This window comes from Schistosoma mansoni, chromosome W (genome assembly GCF_000237925.1).
Source record: "Schistosoma mansoni strain Puerto Rico chromosome W, complete genome".
Taxonomy (NCBI): Eukaryota; Metazoa; Platyhelminthes; class Trematoda; order Strigeidida; family Schistosomatidae; genus Schistosoma; species Schistosoma mansoni.
In genome coordinates, this window is record NC_031502.1 from 4,273,206 (window position 1) to 4,287,391 (window position 14,186).

The window sequence follows — 14,186 nt, forward strand, 5'->3', positions numbered from 1 at the left end:
GTAGTGAATAGCGTTTAGTAGAAGACTGGAAGTTCCTATGTTCGGTACCTGACCTAGTTGTGAATTTCCACTCCTGAGGAGTTTCGTATTAAAATGAAAAAACAACCCAGTCCTCCCCGGTTTCCAATGGTAACTCAACTGAGACCAATCTGTAGGGGACACAACCTGCAAACTCATTATCATTATCATCATCACTAAAATACACTGATAAAGTCGAAATCACATTTTATGGTGATTATTTTTGATAAATTGATAGTTCACCGTGGTTAGTACTTTAGGAACATCACTGACTGACACTTTGATGTCATATGCTGAAAACTACCAGAAAATTTTATTAATTATGCTTTTAGGGGTGAATATGCCTTGAGCGATATCGCAGAATTTTATGTAAAAAACTGGAAGATGAAATTTTTTATCATTGTAATGTAGTACTCAAATTAGTCTCTCATGTGAAGGAAAAAAGAATAATCAACTTTTTTCTTAGATATACTTTTGACTCGAAAATAGAAAATGGTTTTATCAAACGATTTACTTATCTAAAACCCACAGGGACAGAGTAATATCTGATTACCCGTGAGTATTGTCCAGTCCATTTCAAACCTCATTTCGTAGAGAGCTTATTTAATAGAATTTGATCATATTTGCATAAATGTTACTATTGAAAATGAAGAACAACTATGAAATAAAAAATAATGCTGCAGAATGGATATCCTGCAAAAGTTATGAACCGACGAGAAAGTCGTAGTTGTTATGTTGAAATCCACTATGCTTTTCAAAAAGCTTGTCTATACTACTTTTCCATTCGGCAGTGAAAAAAATGAAGTTAGCCAAATTAAGAATGGAAAGATAATCCTATAGATGATGGTATTTAATCACGATCAAATTAAGACAGTAATTGCAACTATTGGATATCTGAATTGTAGGATGTTAACTCAACGAATTGAAAATACCAAACTCATCATCTAATAGACCCATCGATAAACATACGCACTTATTTGAATCCTATCTACAGTGAAAATGTACTATTTTGACATTAAAATATTGTTTATCTATATACACTCAGTGTTTATTCACCGAATTCATTGTCTTCATTGTGATTTCTTTCCTATTTTGAAGTATTTACTTCAAATTCATTCGCTGAGATTTACAGTGATTACTCGTTAAATGACATCCAGTTTCAAGTTTGTGTATCTATCTTAATTTAATGGTCGAATTCTACTGATCTTTTTTTCTATCTCTTCAGTTTACATTCCTACTGATATTAAAGTTGATGCGGAAAATCAATTAATTCAATGGTTTGGGCTGCCGACAATTTTCAATAATCTCCTTCATCATTATGAAACTAAATTGTCTGGTCTGCCAAAAGCATGTGAACAGGCTAGTGAATTTAATTTACCAATTACACAACAAGAAATTGGTAAGTTGTGTTTTTTTTCTTTGTTGGCAAACATATAATTGGTTAAAGGATAAGAACTACGTACATTTCTGTCAATACAATAATAATGCCTAATAATTAATCAGTTGGAAAACTTTTGTCAGCCATAAATGATTAATTTCCAACTTAAAAAATTAAAGCATAATTTTTGATAGTCTTAACTGAATTTTGATCAGCCTTCGCCGGGTTATGTATTCATCTTGTGTGGATTGCCTTGATATAGCTATTTTTCATAAGTCTGTGTAAAAGAGATGGATTTTCGGTTAGAAATATCATTAAGGGAACGTGATTTTTCTGCCAATAAAGACTGGTCAGAATTCAGTCAGAATTTTTAACAACGAGATAATTCAAATCCAAATTAATAATGAAGAATATTTATTCAAAAGCTGATTCTTTCATTACTGACTGATATTAACTGATGAAACTTGAAAAAAGCAAGAATCATTGTTTGTTAGATATATCGTCCCTCAATTCAAGACTCTCCAGCAACAGAACAAAACCTACGACTCCGCCACGAATAAATAAACGTGAAACCTTCATTTTGGGTTGGTGATTCATAACACTATTGACAGTGTGAATTCATCAATACTTTTTATGACACATATCCACCCATATTTACAAACAGTAATAAACCTGCTATTTGATGTACAGTATGAAATATATAGCTTTGAAATAAACGATGGAACAAATTTACAGTTCAAATGGATGACATAGTTGCTGTTGCATAATAGTAACTATTTAGCAAAAACTTATCCTGAAGTAATTGAAATGTGTAAAGACTGGGACCAGCAGTAACCCTGGAAGAGATACAGGTAGAGTTATCAGCTTCTATACTAATACATGATAATGTATTCATACGTACACATGAAACCTATCGAACCGATCACGGTAGTTTATGAATTATTGACAACAATAAAACGGATTACATAACTACTAGTACATCTATGATCAATAATCGATGTGTACTTGATAAAAATATAATTGAAAAACATATTGTTTGTTTACATGTATTTTTCTAAGTTTTGAGATATATTACCTTTTTTTCACTCAATATGTTTCCTCATGGTTGCTTGTAAAAAGATTTCTTTGATTGGAAAACAAGATGTGTATATTCTTGTGTAAAACTTGATATCATGAGAACTTCGAAAAAAACTCTAAAAACAAAGACTGGTGTAATTTGTTATACTAACACTGAATAAAAATAGAAGACACATAGTTGAATGTAGAGATGTAATCAAATGTGTTTGTGGTTGTGTAAGTATATGGTTTCGTGAGAACATTTTTAGAGAATTACTGATGCATGCTGCAAGGTATATATAAAGATGGTATGTAAAGAGTTACCTCCAGACCACCTGGTTGGTTTCTTGTGTATTGTGCGTGGAAAATACGGACATTAAGAATAAAAAAATATTCTTAGATTACTACTAGGTGTCTTCGAAGCACCACTGGTGTATTTTGGGACCACGCAATAACAAAGCCTAGGTTATGGATACTGTACTAGGTAAAGATGGTAATTCAGTTGATAAGGTAGTAAATCTTCATCAACTGTGGTGGTTGGGACAGGTGTTACGTATACCCGCCCACAGTCCACCTTGATGGGCTATGTTGTCCGGTGTAGGGTTAGGTTAGAAGAAAGCTAGTTACTGTCAAACCAGAAGATAGCATAAGTCCATGAAGTTGTTGACAATTGGAGTGAGTCATGGCAACAGTTGTAGACTACTTGGTTTAGGTCCGCATGATAATCATAACCAGTGTTTAGAGACTCTGAATGATATAGTTCAAAATCTTTTACAATGGAGTAGGTACATCTATTCATTGTCTTCTCCGAAATTCGATGCTTCTGAATTCATCATAATAATTTTTTTCATCTCACTGATTTATATTTTCTTAGACCTTATCTTCGATGTCTAGTCTTTTCTATCGTCACTGGTACTGTTACGACTTCTACTATTATGGGATTTCGCATGACAATTTCATCTCTCTGTGCTAATGTAATATGGCAATTTGAACCTACGTATATTTGTACTTGTGATTAATTAACTTCCAAACAGTTGAAGTCTAATTTATTTCAGAATTCAACTACAGATACAAAGTATTTACATAAAATATATTTCTAATTAGTATTATTTAAAAAAAATAAAAAGTACGCAACACTAAACAGTATTGTCAGTCATTATCCAAAATATAAAGATTTATAAAGTAGATAATAAACATTTGATATTTATTTACTCTGCATAGATTTCAACTCTCCCTCTCTCTCTCTCTCGATTATCACGAAGGTCTTAGGGTCTACTATTGTCCAAGTTACTATGATTCATTTTATAATTACTATTATTATTTGTTACCAAGGTGAAACTGTAATGAAAGTAAGGTGCATAATAGACTAACTTAATGTCCAATATTTAAGTGTAAACATGGAATTTAAGGGTGAAACCAAGGTATCCATCCAAATTATTGTTTGTTGTTGCTTCACGATTATGCATCATTTTTAAAAGTGTTTTTCTTTTCTTTAAAATAACTAGAGATTAAAATAATACAATAAAATAACGATAATAATAAGGTAGTAATCACTGAATGTATATTATTCTTAAAATTGTATTCAAAATTTTATTGTAGTATAGTCTGTTAATATAAGTAATGCACATAGGATTGTTGATAATTTTGAAAAAAAATATTCTCTTAGAGATTACCATAAAGATTTATAGCACAGAAAGAATGGATCTTTTGGCCAAATTGTATTGTTCAACATTGAATAATCAAAATAAATTTAAGAGAAGGCAATCAAATCATTATAAGTAAATTAGATATTAACTTGTAAAATGTATTACAATAAAACGGATTCTATAATATTGAAACACTTTCGATATTATCCATAACAATAAGACAACAATTATATGATATCATGAAAATGTACGTCATTTAGATATTGAGTGGATGAATGAATACCGGTCAGAGAAGATTTGATATTTCTACTTTCCTATTTGTGTAAGATTTCGATCACAGGACTGGGACGAAACTACCACCTTATGCGATATGATCTTCGATGGTTTTTCAATTGATACCAGTGTGTAATTAAAACTATTAAATATGCTTATTTACATTCATGCAATAGCAGTATCTTTTTTTTAAGAAAAAAAAATATATTTTTTGGTTGCAAGTATTTCAAATTGATTAAAATGAAGCTTTTCTAAACATTGTTTATTTATTGTTTACCTTGATTTATAAAAATATTTTACCAGTTTGATCGTTAAAACTTTGTTTCTCACAGTAGAATATTGTAAAGCATTTGTATCACACTTCAGATTCTATAAGTTTAAACTTAATTGCATTACATTTCACCAAAACATTGGGAATGAAAAATATATACCAGTCAGTGTAATATGTTGCATAAAATATTGTGATACTTTGGTATGATAATGAAATGTAAACTTGGTATAAAGCCTTGATAACTCATCGAAAAGATTTTCAGAAGCTAAGAAAACACTGAGAATACATCGAGAAGACAGAGTTCTTTAGCAGCTTCCAAGAGAATTCTGAGGGATGACGGATTGGACAATTACCTAGTTTGTTAGTAATTTTAATATGTTTTCTAGAAGCTTCCATTAAGTCAAGTTTACACGTCATTCTATAAATACCGTTGATATTTTACATATAGTAACTCTTGGAGAAAAGCACATCTCATACTTCTCGCCTTCTTGTTTTTGTTCGAGATTAAATAATGGAAGAGTTCTGGCAATGATGAAGTGATTAGGTATTGGACGTATGAAAAACGTTTTAATGATAACAAGTATATCAGTTCATATTAGTCAATTAATTTATTTATTAGTTAGCTAGTTAGTTAAACAAATTCAATGATAAAAACCTTTATTGTAATATTTGTACAGCTTAAGGGGATTTGAATAACAAACATCCAGAAATATTTGATTGTAACTCAAATTGTTTGTTATCATTAGATTCTCAAAGTTACTATTTGTTAACAATCATCCATTGTTTTCGCTTCGATCTTCAGTTTCTCAAAGTTATTGCATATTTTCCATTTCACGAATGTATTTTTTCTTGTTTAATAGTATCACCTATCATTAATGTCTTTTTACCACCACTGTGACTGTTATTACTGTTACAAATATGACTTATCTGTTGGTGATTTCATCTCGATGTAGTGATGTGGTATGGCAACTTGAATCAAGGCACATATGCACCACATTTGACGTTGCTTTTCGCTAAATTATTAACCTATGCTTTCGGTAAAATTTGAACCGGACTTTATTAAAATTTAACCTAATCCGTTTTCAAGGTAGAGCAAAAAGAATAATACATTTTTTCCTATTCATAAGTCAGTCATAATCAATGTACAGTTTGGCACAAATGTGCATTAGTTCAAGTTGTTGTGTACTACATTGGCAAGGCATGATGAAATTATTAAGATTATTTTCAAAGGAGTCTAGGTAATTATAGTAGAAATGATACCAAGAAAACTAAACATTAAGAATATGGTTCCACCACACAGAATCGAAATGTTTATACAAAAAAATATTGAAACTCAATATCTGGAGGAGAACAAAAGAATAAATGCATCTGCATCGCTTTGGCCGAATTCTGATCCATTCCACTCCATGTCTCCAACTACTGATCAAGATTATCGAAATAATCTCAACCAGATAGTCTCTAGATATCTACGTGGCTTAGATCAGCAGTCAAAGACTTCAGAGACTAACTCTAGGTTTTGGTTTGGTCACCCCCTAGCTTTCTTTCACTCTACTTCTACATCGGCTAACATTAGGTGTCGAAACGGACCATCGTAAGTTATACATAACACAAGTCTTAAACACTTCAGTTGATGGAAATTCCTAACCCGTCAACTGATTTATCATCTTTGCTCAATATCTTAATCCTAATCTCTCCGTTGCTCATTTTTACGTAAAATTAGCAGTCTTATACAAAGTTAGTAGCTAATAAATTACCATACTTGTCTTTATGGTATGTTTTCCATTTATTCTCTACCCTACTATTTCAGATAATGGAACAATTTACAGAGTTAATTTAAAAAATATACCTGATCCAACTATCACAAAAAATGGATTGGCCATTGATTATAATTTTAAGGTAACACCGGTATTTAAGGGCATAGATGGGAAATCAATCACAATGGGTACTTCATCTGACATTAGGTTTTCAACAGGTCGAACAGGTTTGTTGTATTATTATTATTATTATTACTATTGGTGATACTTATCATAACTTATAGTGTCATATTTAATGCAGTTAGTTCTCGTTGATACTTTTCTACAATAATAACAAACATTGTAGGATAAAGTGACTTCGTTTCAATCCATGTTCTTCTGATAAATCGTTCACATATTCATTGATTTGTATAAATAAAATATTGTACAAGTGTAATTTTGCATGTCACATGTATAAATCGCTCTTAGTTCACTAGTTAAGAAATACTTTGAATAGTTATATGGTGTATGTTTGTTGTGTTGGATGGTTGTCCGAGTGTCACACTGATTTATGTCTTTCCTATATGCATACTTAACCGACTAGTTCATTTGGAAAACCAATAGTAAGAAAGACCTTATTTTGGTTAACTGGATCAAATATATGTACTAATTCATGACACTAATTTGACCAAGTGTCCCTCAGCAAAACAACCTAGAATTCCAACTAATAGTGCACATCTCCTCAAAATCTTGACCTAAAGCGTGCACTGATCAGCACCTCTCATGTATTATTTGGCCTTGAACTGATATATCTAATTGATCATGTTCAACAATATTTACACAGCTTCAATTTATAGGTATGAAAGGGGATAATGAATCGATCTAAGTCAGATAGCCGTTGGAAACCTGGAAGCGCTGGACTTCTATTTCGTCCTAGTATGGGACTATTAAACGGTGTTCCTCCATGATCTCCCAACCAGGAATCAAACACAAGACTCTCGGTATCTCACGATAACGCCTAACCTCCAGACCCATGAGCCAGGATCTAACGGTGTACATTCTTAATTTCCGTCGATGAACGATATTGCGCGATGACCTTTCGCTGTCTTCGTTGGTTACCTTCTTTAAATGCGATACGATTGAACTTCACTGATCATGGCTTAAGAGAGGCGAATAGAATTGAATTGGAAGTTGACACTACAAAATAATGGGGACGTAATCATAACAGTGCGGATTACAATAATATTCCTAATAACAGTAGTAAAAGGTTCTATGAGAAAATACTGGTTGTCTAAATTGGCAAAGAAAGGGGGTCATACATTTTATTCAATAGTACTAATATAATATAACCAGTTATAATAATAACCATAATTTAGAAATATAAGTTTAACTGAAAAAATCAATGAAAGTTGTTATTATATGATCAAATAAAACTTTGGAGGAATGATGAAAAGTGTTTGTAGATCATACAAACAAAGCAAAAGACCCTCCAAATTTTTGAATTTTTTAAAATTAAGGCCGAAGGATAATAGTAAATGAATCAATATCAAAAAGTTAGGTGTAATAAAAAATATTTTGTTACACTCAAATTGAGATAAAGGTGACGAATAATTATGGCCTCTAAGTAACGTAGCTACTTTCAAGCCCGTCCATTGACGAATTTCTTGTGGTGCGTTATGTGACAGCCTTCTTCAAGTTTATCAATTCAGCATTTCCAAGAGTCTATAAAGCACGATCAAAACTTCAGAGTGATATGATTTCTGGAGTTTAACTTTTGTTTTATGAACTAAACTAAACAACGCAGTACGGAAGATATTCCGTTAGAGGTATGCAGGTGTGTATGAAACACACACTTGCCAGTTGACCGTACTATCAAAATATGTTTTCTTGTTATCGTGGGACATGAAAACGGTATTGATTGTTTTTTTTAACCTTGGGTAGTATTTAATTAGTAATTGTTCTTGGTCGATCTCACTCAACCTTTCTAGAGCATTTTCTTAGTTTGCTTTGCACTTATTGAATTTTTCTTCTACTAAAATAAATCCACAAGGCGAGAAAACTGTTCAAATTTTGCGCCTGAATTATTTTAAACCATTTTGTCTATGGAAAGATAGAAAACCTGGACATGTTGATTGTGTGAGATACATTCTACCTTCATCTTTCTTTATAGTCAAGGCCTCCAAGCTGCCCTCTTACTTTAAGTTTTATACTTCCTGGTTTACTACTCTCTGACAGAATCAGTTCGGCATGACAGAAAATCAAGGAACAACTATCTCAGATAATAAATATCCACTGAATATTCGAGATAGAACAGAGCAGTCACTTTTGTCAAAAAGACTCGTCCCATTTTCTTTCCTCTGTACTAATGAACTGTGGCTAATTGAGATTATGCGCATTTGTACCATATGCTATATTGTCTACCATTTGATATTTGATTGATGCTTGTATTTTTCAAATACTAAGTGAACTAGAGTATTTATGTATATTCTTGCTATATTTTGATTTATTTTTACTCTACTTAAGGTCAAACTGATCTTAAAGCTCCTACATCCGGTCGCTATTATTCACTGCAAGTACAAGTCAGACCAAGTCAAATACCAAGTTGTCTTAATTTAGAAACATTGAATACTCAGTTCATATTAAGAGTAATTGGTGAAGTAGATGAATATCCAGATTATATAAAACAGGTGAATTATGTACCGATTACAATGAAAACAACTGAAACACTAAATGATAAAAATAATCATGTGAAATTGTATAAAATTGAAAATTTACTACCTGGTCGACGTTATGAACTTCAAGTGAGTATTTGTTGTGAAACAATAAGTTTTTGTGCTCAGCATTTTGCTCACTTCTGTTATATACTACCTATAGCCAATGCATTCAGGTACGTCCAGCTGCGGAACGCACATCCTGAATCCTACTGCTTGCAACCATCCATCTGTCTACTTATAGCTAATAGTTATCGTCAGTAGTGACATTCATATCAGTTAGTGGATTGGCTATCTTGATACAGTATTATTTCTCAAAGATTGAATAATTACAGGCCAATTACAATTGATTACAACTACTTTCACACTCTGTTGAATAAGTTAATGGAGATCTAGACTCAATAGCTCGATATTTGATGCGAAAGCTACTGGGTTAGAATCTCAATGTCAAAGTTAACACTGAAGTATATAGGTCCATCTAGCTAACGAATCACAAGTAAGATAAAACGCTCCTCTCAAATTCGACCGATAACCAATACCAAAATGCTCAGAATATAAATGTGTTTTAAAGTTAAATGTTAAAGACATTTCAGCCGTTAACATATAAATTGTTGTGAACTTATGCCCGGCTTTTTATCACTTAGTTTATTCACCAATGAAAATACGATTTATCCAATATTTACACTGTGCCAAACCAATGACGTTCGACCGATATGAGCAGCCTAGTGTCCTTATTATTCCTTTGTCCGCCTAGTCCGTCCAGTTGAATCCAGAACACCAATAACAGCTTATGCTATGCGAATCTTTTGTTTCAGACATACTGGGTTTATATATCAACCAAATAGACCACAACGCACCATAAAATAGGAGATAAGATTTATACACAATAAAGCCGAAAAGTGCCTGTGAACGTGGAAGACAGTAATCAATAAACTGAATATAATTTAGGGACAGTAAATCGTATAATAATAATTTATAGGTCAGAATGAAGCTTGTAATAAGGTGAATATGGATATACACAATCTAGTTAGTCAATAGTTATACAATAAGAATATTTATAGAATGTTAGTCCAATAATAGATCCCAGAAGTTACCCGTACTTTAACCTACACTAGGATATAACATAAATCATGTGGGTTAAACAGGAAAAGAGAAAAAAGATAGTGAATGTCCTCTTTTGTAACACTAAATAAAATATAATACGGCTATCGAGTGATTAATGTGTGTGTGTTGAAAAACGATTCGTTATATTAGTTAAATGTATTGACTTCACCGACATTTGCGAATATGTATTTGCTCCTTCTATACTTCCCGAATGAGATGATTATTTTTTTACATCTTTTAATGCCTTTCCAGACTAAAACAACTCTACATTTTTCAGACATGGGCGAAGATTGATGACTTTGTATATATATATATATATATATATATATATATATATATATATATATATATAGACTATTTTTGGCAACCCTGGACCTGGGCTTCTTGCCAGACTGCACTAGTCAGCAAGACATACATGAACTCTTAAGGTCAAATCCGGATCACCTACATTTATCAGTACAAAAATAAATTGGTTGTTTAACTAATATCGCTCCGTAATATAAACTAGGGAATCCTGCAACCTGCACAATCTCACATTAATAATAATGATTAGTTTCAAGTAGCTGTGAACAGTGAAGCCTAATTATGTCGAGTGTGAGATAGTTGCACACCATTCGCATTCGAAGATGACCGTGCAATATTGCAAACCGACTGAAGGTAGATGGGTAAACTTTTTGATGATCCAATGATCTAAAGAACTCTCAGTTCTTGGGTTTAATTTTAGCAGTCCAGTACTATAAAGAAATATGTATCCAGTGCTTCCTTGTTTCCATTGATTGTTTAATTAAGGTCATCATATGATGAAAACGATAAGAAGTCAGTTTATTAAATAAACGAGAACAATGAACTTCAAGGTGTGATTTTTCCTGGTAAAACTTAATTTGGTGTATTGTTATTCGCTCTTTCCTCTGCAACACATAGTTGGCCGCTCCCACTCTCTGTATTAGACATAACATTCAAAATCATTTATAGTGTCAAACAGAACCTATAAAATTATAAACAACCAATTTATTTTTGTACTGATAAATGTAGGTGATCCGGATTTGACCTTAAGAGTTCATGTATGTCTTGCTGACTAGTGCAGTCTGGCAAGAAGCCCAGGTCCAGGGTTTGCCAAAAATACAGTCTTTATATATATATATATATATATATATATATATATATATATATATAGTTATCATTACCAAGTTTTGATTTGATAATTTTGAATAAATTGAGCATTGGGTAGATTGTTATAAATAACCAAATTTGGTTATTTATTCTCTGAAGAAGTGGCTTACACTGAGTCACGAAACGTCAGAAAATCTAATTTTTCTACTCATTAGGATATTACAAATATATTAATTTATATATGTATATATATTTACACTGGAAATGCATTGACGGTATGCAGCATACAGCCAAACCTACTTGTACTAACACAACAGTATGTAAGGTCGCTTTATTTGTCAAGGGCCTCAATTTCCTTTACATATGATTTCATAATTATCCTTTGCCGTTTTTAAATGTGATCCCATCTTTTTCAGTTGATTACAATCGAATATTTTCTAGAAAGATTTGTTAATTTCACTGACTCAATTGTTATTATTGCATATTATCACCATAGACCATTCACAATAACATTTATCTAATCACCAATAGTTGTGTTTCTGACGTCTATTCTTTGTTCACCGATGACTAGCTTCAAGATCCAATTCATGAATTTCAAGTGAGAAGTCAGGAATATTGGAGTTACAAATTGATTGAAGTTAGACATTACCACGGCTGAATGCCAGCTCAGTGGTCTAGGGGTCAAGTGTTCGCTAGCCAGGCCAAAGGTCTTAGTTTCGATTCCTGGATGTAGGGTTTTAGATGTGCATTGTTGAAAATTCCCAGTGCTATGAATAAACAGTCTTTCAGTGATTCCAGGTATACATGTATAGATAAGATCAGCTTGTGACTTGGTCTTTGAATATTCTGTTATCCGTCATATAATTTCAAGTCAATCTGATGATTCATTTTCTAAGTTAAACTAATTCTCCACATAAGTAAAAACTGCACTTCACGACGCTTATTGACTATACACGTGCATTTCGACAAATAAATGAACTTGCTCATGATACTGATTATTTAATCGAAATACAATTTCAGATATTTTAAAAACAAATTCATCAAAAAAACTTTTCATTGTTTAAATATCTTTTTCCCCTAGTTATTTGGTGACGAATAAAATCCATAAAATTAACTGAGCGTTTTAGTATGTAACACTGAGAAATTTAGATTGTACCATACTCGTACAAACACTGTCATTGCCAAAATTAAAAACTAGAGCTCATTGATCACTGATCGTTGATTATTGTCGAGCTAGTCTATTTTTTATTGATGGTAATCAAATTCTTTTTTATAAAGTTAGAATGTGACCATCATTGACCACTGCTTGAATCGAAGAAGGAACGTCAGTTCCTTTGGCATTAAGGTACACCTTACTGACAATGAGTGTCAACTAGTACGAAATATAGATCAAACAGCCATACCTATGCAATGCGTCAAGCCACCTTTACATTTGTGATTCAATTAATATTTCAGTTTTTCCTAATAACACATTTATGAACTGTTTAATACATTTAGCTATAAATTTATACAAAAGTTCATTCGAGACTTCATCATTCATCATTTATATTTGAGTTAAAAACATTTTTCTACTTCAACATAAAAATATTTATGTGCATATAATCTTGGTTTATGATTTATTCATCCAAACTTTTTTGTTTCAAAGTCACCTCGAAAATGTCAAACGCCAAAGTTGCTTTCGAACGTCTCTTCCCATAATTTATTAAATTTCATACTATTTTCATAATATATCTGTTTCTATCACTGAATACATTTTGAAAACCGAAAATTGATTCATTTAAACGACCGCATATTCTTCTTTCCAGTGCTTTATTCATAGATTTACTGGGAATTAGAGTCAGACGCATCGAACGTAATCATTTCAACTGAACTTACTGAACTATTTAATAGTAGTATAAATTAATTTACGAAATATTTGAAAGTAAGCTATTGCAAACTAGATTTCGATCTAGAATAATTAAGGTACAAACTTGATCAAGAATGAAGTGACAACTCATACTGTTTATTCGTATGCTTAGAAACTTGAAAAAAGGAAATGAATGTTCGCGTTTATCAATTTTTCATAGTTGAGTATATGTAAATGTTAACTCTAGAAGTAGAATATTAAGATTTCTCAGCCATTGATCAAAGTCATGAATAGTTGGTGATAAATATTGTTTTAGTTCACGTTAATATTTCATATTGTCATGTTACATCACTGTAAAATGTTGTGTATTTCATACGTCACATGAAGCATAATACTTTTTCTTACACTTATTATCGTGATATTTAAAAAAAATGATCGAATTATTCATTCGAGAAGATTATTAATCAATGAATATTCTAACATTCGAAGTTCCTCATTTTGTTTGAGTCTTTTATTTTCCCTTTTTAAACAAGTTTTAGAAATTCCATGAACGTTTTCATTTCATCTTTTATCAGAAGCGATTAAATCTCGGCTATATTTTTACTCTTTTTTATCAAGTATACATTTGTGTACTCGCCTTCGAGCTACTTGCTTCTTTTTGATTGTTAGTGGTACACCTACATCAACTGGCTGATTCGAAGTAAGTGATGCAGGACTTAATAATGTAAATTGTAAGTTAAAAGTTAAACGTTTCAACTAGTAAACTATCCCTCTACAAAATTCTAATTATCGTCTCTACGCAATTGGTAAGTGTTTTTTTCCCACCTGATTTGTAATTGAACGTCACATTTCATTATGTTATTAATTATTTTTATTTCATATGTTGTTTTTTTTTAATTTACGCTCAACTAACAGGCGGAAGTTATTTACACAGAAGATTTCAGAGATAAAATTTCTGAACCTGTCCGTTTATGGATAGAAGATGGTAGGTTGCTAAAAATGAGCAATTAATATATATATATATATATATATATATATAT

At 31.7% G+C, this 14,186-nt stretch overlaps 1 protein-coding gene across 1 annotated transcript in view; it reads left to right on the top strand.

Moving 5' to 3' along the window:
• Positions 1 to 14,186, top strand: part of Smp_017730 (200-kDa GPI-anchored surface glycoprotein) — a 115,300-nt gene that overhangs the window by 86,003 nt on the left and 15,111 nt on the right. Inside the window, exons 13-15 of the mRNA XM_018799968.1 lie at positions 1,244 to 1,417; positions 6,450 to 6,623; positions 8,899 to 9,176. Coding sequence (XP_018653828.1) covers positions 1,244 to 1,417; positions 6,450 to 6,623; positions 8,899 to 9,176 — 626 coding nt within the window. The remainder of the gene's footprint in view (positions 1 to 1,243; positions 1,418 to 6,449; positions 6,624 to 8,898; positions 9,177 to 14,186) is intronic.